The sequence below is a fragment of the Limulus polyphemus genome, unplaced genomic scaffold, assembly GCF_000517525.1.
Source record: "Limulus polyphemus unplaced genomic scaffold, Limulus_polyphemus-2.1.2 Scaffold3963, whole genome shotgun sequence".
In the NCBI taxonomy this organism is placed as follows: Eukaryota; Metazoa; Arthropoda; class Merostomata; order Xiphosura; family Limulidae; genus Limulus; species Limulus polyphemus.
The window spans coordinates 77,427-81,862 of NW_013669573.1; the positions used below are offsets into that span (position 1 = coordinate 77,427).

General features: G+C 31.7%; 1 protein-coding gene across 1 annotated transcript in view; it reads left to right on the forward strand.

Annotated features, from left to right (window-relative positions):
* LOC106470360 (ribonuclease H2 subunit B-like) overlaps positions 1 to 4,436 on the forward strand; it is a 13,545-nt gene that overhangs the window by 5,487 nt on the left and 3,622 nt on the right. The window contains exon 7 of the mRNA XM_013930912.2: positions 1,153 to 1,345. Within this exon, the coding sequence (XP_013786366.2) occupies positions 1,153 to 1,345 (193 nt within the window). The remainder of the gene's footprint in view (positions 1 to 1,152; positions 1,346 to 4,436) is intronic.

Consider the following 4,436-nt stretch of genomic DNA (forward strand, 5'->3'; position numbering starts at 1 on the left):
AAGGTCTAGTTAGAACATAGTTCACAGGACCTGCTAAATCATGTATGATTCATGACAGATATCAGATTGCTGACCAAGATCTGGCTAGAACCTAGTTCACAGGACCTGCTAATCATGTAACTGATATATTACAGATATCAGATTGCTGTCCAAGGTCTGGCTAGAGCCTAGTTCACAGGAACTGCTCAATCATGTAACTGATATAATACAGATATAAGACTGCTGAAAAAGGTCTGGCTAGAACATAGCTCACTGGACCAGTTAAATAATATACATGATTCATGACAGATATCAGATTGGTAATCAAGGTCTAGAACATAGCTCACAGGACCAGTTAAATAATGTACATGATTCATGACAGATATCAGATTGCTGTCCAAGGTCTGGTTAGAACCTAGTTCACAGGAACTGCTCAATCACGTAACTGATATATTACAGATATCAGATTGCTGACACATTTCATTGCTGTGTTTTCTGATCAATACAGAAGAAGAAATTGAATAAGACAAAACTGAGGTTATTAAAAATTATCCAAACATTACAAGAAGGGGAGTAAAAGAAGCCATGCTCATTCAAACAAATTCTGGACTAAACCAGCTTGAGTGATAACTATGGTAGAATACCATCAGCAAATTTGGAATAAAACTGTTGTCTTAGCATTGTGGCTCGGTTATATGTATGGATTGTAACAACATTTTAAAATATTTGTGATGTGTTCCTTTGACCTTTACATTTGTATTCTTCATTACTTTTGATATAACTGTATGTGTAATATTATATATAGTTTTTGTTGTAGTAGATTGTGTGTATAAATGTAATTGTTCATTGACAAAGTGCACCACTTGTACACTTGTGATGTGACACGTTGTTTTGTTTCATTATTACATAGACATGTAACAAGAGATCTTGCAAGAGAACTGTTTCAGTCTGACTGTCACAATTATGCACTGTTTCCCAACACGACATTTTCTACTGTGACAATCACAGGACAAAAGATCATATGTAGAGCATGTATCTTATGAAATTTTCGTGTTTCCCAGTGGTAATGATAAATGAGCTTGTGTTTAATAAATACATTGAAGAGTTAGCTTTACTTTGTTATAAATAATTCAAAGTTCTACAGAAAGGCTGTTGTGTATTTAATACTAACTTTTTCATAACTTAATTTTTTCAGAAGTTGGAGGTCTCAGAGTTTTTCGATATAATGCCAACAAGGTTTTGATGTGGCTTGAACAAAAAGTAGAAAATTTATTAAGAGAACTGAAAAGACAAAATATTTGTGTGTCTGGAGGATCAAGGGTGGCTACATTTATCCCAAGCAACAAGGAGATGACCCCTTCTAATGGTAAATATAAATGTTGTACATTTAATTACATTATAAGTAATCTATTGGCTTAGTAGGTATGTTCTAGATCTTGATCGGCAATCTGATATCTGTCATGAATCATGTACATTATTTAACAGGTCCTGTGAGCTGTGTTCTAGCCAGACCTTGGTGATATCTGAATGGAAACAGCAACAATGTGTTCATGTGTGAGTGTGAGATATGTACATGAAATCAATTACCAGTGTGTGTAATATCTGAATGGAAACAGCAACAGTGTGTTCATGTGTGAGTATGAGATATCTACATGGGGGGGGGTCAGTAACTAGTTTTACCTAAATTATTCATGTAACCTTTGAGGTTTTCTGCTGAGTTTCTCCTATGTCTTCTTCTGTCATATCTATGACTGCTTTTAAACTTTTGGATAACAAATGTTGTGGGCTCTGGTAGAAATGTATTTCATGGGTTGTTTACTTTGGTTTCTCTTCTCATCCTCACATTAACGCACACAAATTAGATACTTTGATATGGAGTTGTTAGCTTCATCACATGGAAGATTTTTTATCACATATAATGTCATAAAATATTTACACCCAGTTATATATTTGTTTTATTTTAAAGTCTTTTTCATGTAAATGTTGTGTCCATTATTGATTTATATTAATACTTCAAGATGTTTAAATAACTGGAACCAGGGAACAAGAAACAGGAAATATGTCAGAACTTGTGAGTTATTTTGTAATTAAGCTGAGCTACAAATTGAGATAATTCTGAATTCATAGTATTCCAAGTCTCTGCTACTGCATTAATAGTTGTAAACATGTTATTGTTTGTTACAGATGTCTCCAAAGTAGTTCGCTACATCCTGAACATCTATTGGGATGACTACTTGTGTATTGTATCTCAATCATGATGTTTTGTCATGTGCTTGACTTAGGGCTCTTTGTAGTCAGTGTTAACAAGTTAGTATGATAAACTGTTGTACATATGGACTGGTGATTGATTAACCCTTTTGCTATGGGCTAAAATGATGAATACATAACTATAAAGTAAACATTAGAGTATCTTTACGATAACTTTTAATATAGTATCATCACGAAATAAAGCAAGCTTTCAGTATATATTAAAAAAATTTTATAAAACCAAAAATCTGATTTTTTTTTTTTAATTAAGTATTTTTGCTAAAAATTTATCCATGATTAAATAGTCGGCTTGTTGACTGAGAAGTGACTTTTATGTTCAGATTAAAAATACTTCATTTGTAAATTGTCAAATTTCATTTGCATAGTCTCTAACACCTCCTAAATAAATATCAAACGTTTTTTTTGTTTTCAGTAAAGTTTTATATTTTATCTGTTGTTTTCTCTACCCTTACTCTTACCAACCTCATAATTACCTTAAAAAAAAGGAAAATATATCTAAATTACCTAATTTTTCTTTCTAGAGTAACTGACTACAAATTACAACAGGAAACTACAGTTGTTTATTCTAAATAACTTAAAGTTTGTAACAGTATACATTTGTTTCTACTTAATATTATTTTTTTTATTGCCCTTTTACCCATGTGTAACTAATAATCCTGCCACACGTAAATCACTCGGCAAATGCATAGTTCAAATTATGGTATTGAATAACATAACACATAGCTGCTTGTAAGCATAACTCGTGAAGATATTATTTTTCATTATCGTACGTAAATTATTAAGTTTTAGATTTTTTACATTTAGTTAATTTTGTAATAATAAATAAAGAACGTGAAAAAACAAGAAATATAGTACTTACCCATGTCCTTGGTTTTTACTGTTGACTGATGATGAAATTTAAGCCTACTCATTTTATAATAATGGTACTAGTACATTAAATAAATCCTAAATAATATTAAAATTTGATTTATTAACGACAAATCTTTAAAAGTCATGACTTACACACTTAAACTTGCCTGTAGTGAGAGAGTTAAATGTCTCATCCTGCTGTTTTGATATGGAAATAATAACTCATGATGGTAGTAATGATATATTTTGTTGAAATTTAAACTTAAGTGAAAAAAAAAAGTCAGTGACATATTTTTGTATCATCATCCTTTTCATAATGATGGAGTGGACTTCACCAGAAGTATTTATTCCTACCCTCTTTGTAACATTATTGCGGATTTAGCCAAAAATATTCCTACCTTGTACCTCGCACAGGTATGGATTTAGACAGAGTATTGCCACCCTGTTCCTCGCACAGGTGTGGATCTAGACAGAAGTATTGCCACCCTGTTCCATGCACAAGTGTGAATTTAGATAGAAGTATTGCCACCCTGTTCATCACACAGGTGTGGATTTAGACAGAAGTATTGCCACCCTGTTCCTCACAGTTATATTTTCTGTTTCTTCATTTTGGTATGATTTTAGAAATCTTTCTGTTGTTTTTAATCATGTTGTTATGGCTTTATACAAAAATGTGTATATGTAAGGTAGTGTAAGAGTAACTAGATTAATATTTCAATAAAATAGTTAAGCCATGTGATAACTGCCCTTGAGATTGTGAGTACTTCGTGTTAGAAACTAGTAAAGTAGCACAAGTGTCATGTGATTCTCGATAAGATGAACTTTTCATAACAAAAAGAAACGACTAGAGAGATAGTAGAACTGTTTCCTAAAGTAACCCAAACTTTATTATTCTAGTTATGGTATACAACACAAGATAACTTGGAGATTTTTAATTGTGAGAAAAACTTAAAATTCTGGGCAAACTAAATGATGTATGTATTCAAGATCATTGATAAGCTTTTTCTCAGGTGAGAGACAACATGAATTTAAATGTTGCATTAAATGCAACAATATAGAACATATAAATGAAAAATATACAACAGATAGCTTGTTACACCAGATGATTTATACATACATTTATACCAAATATTGAAAAAAAAGGATTTCAAATATAAACGTAACAAGGTAAAGAGAACATATTCAAACAAATATAATTAGTTGCTGTCACAATGAATATAACTGTCCCAAAATACAATGACAGCATTTTACTATGTACACAGAATCAATTACCAGTGTGTGTTATCACACACACTCACACATGAACACACTGTTGCTGTTTCCATTCAGATATCACACAC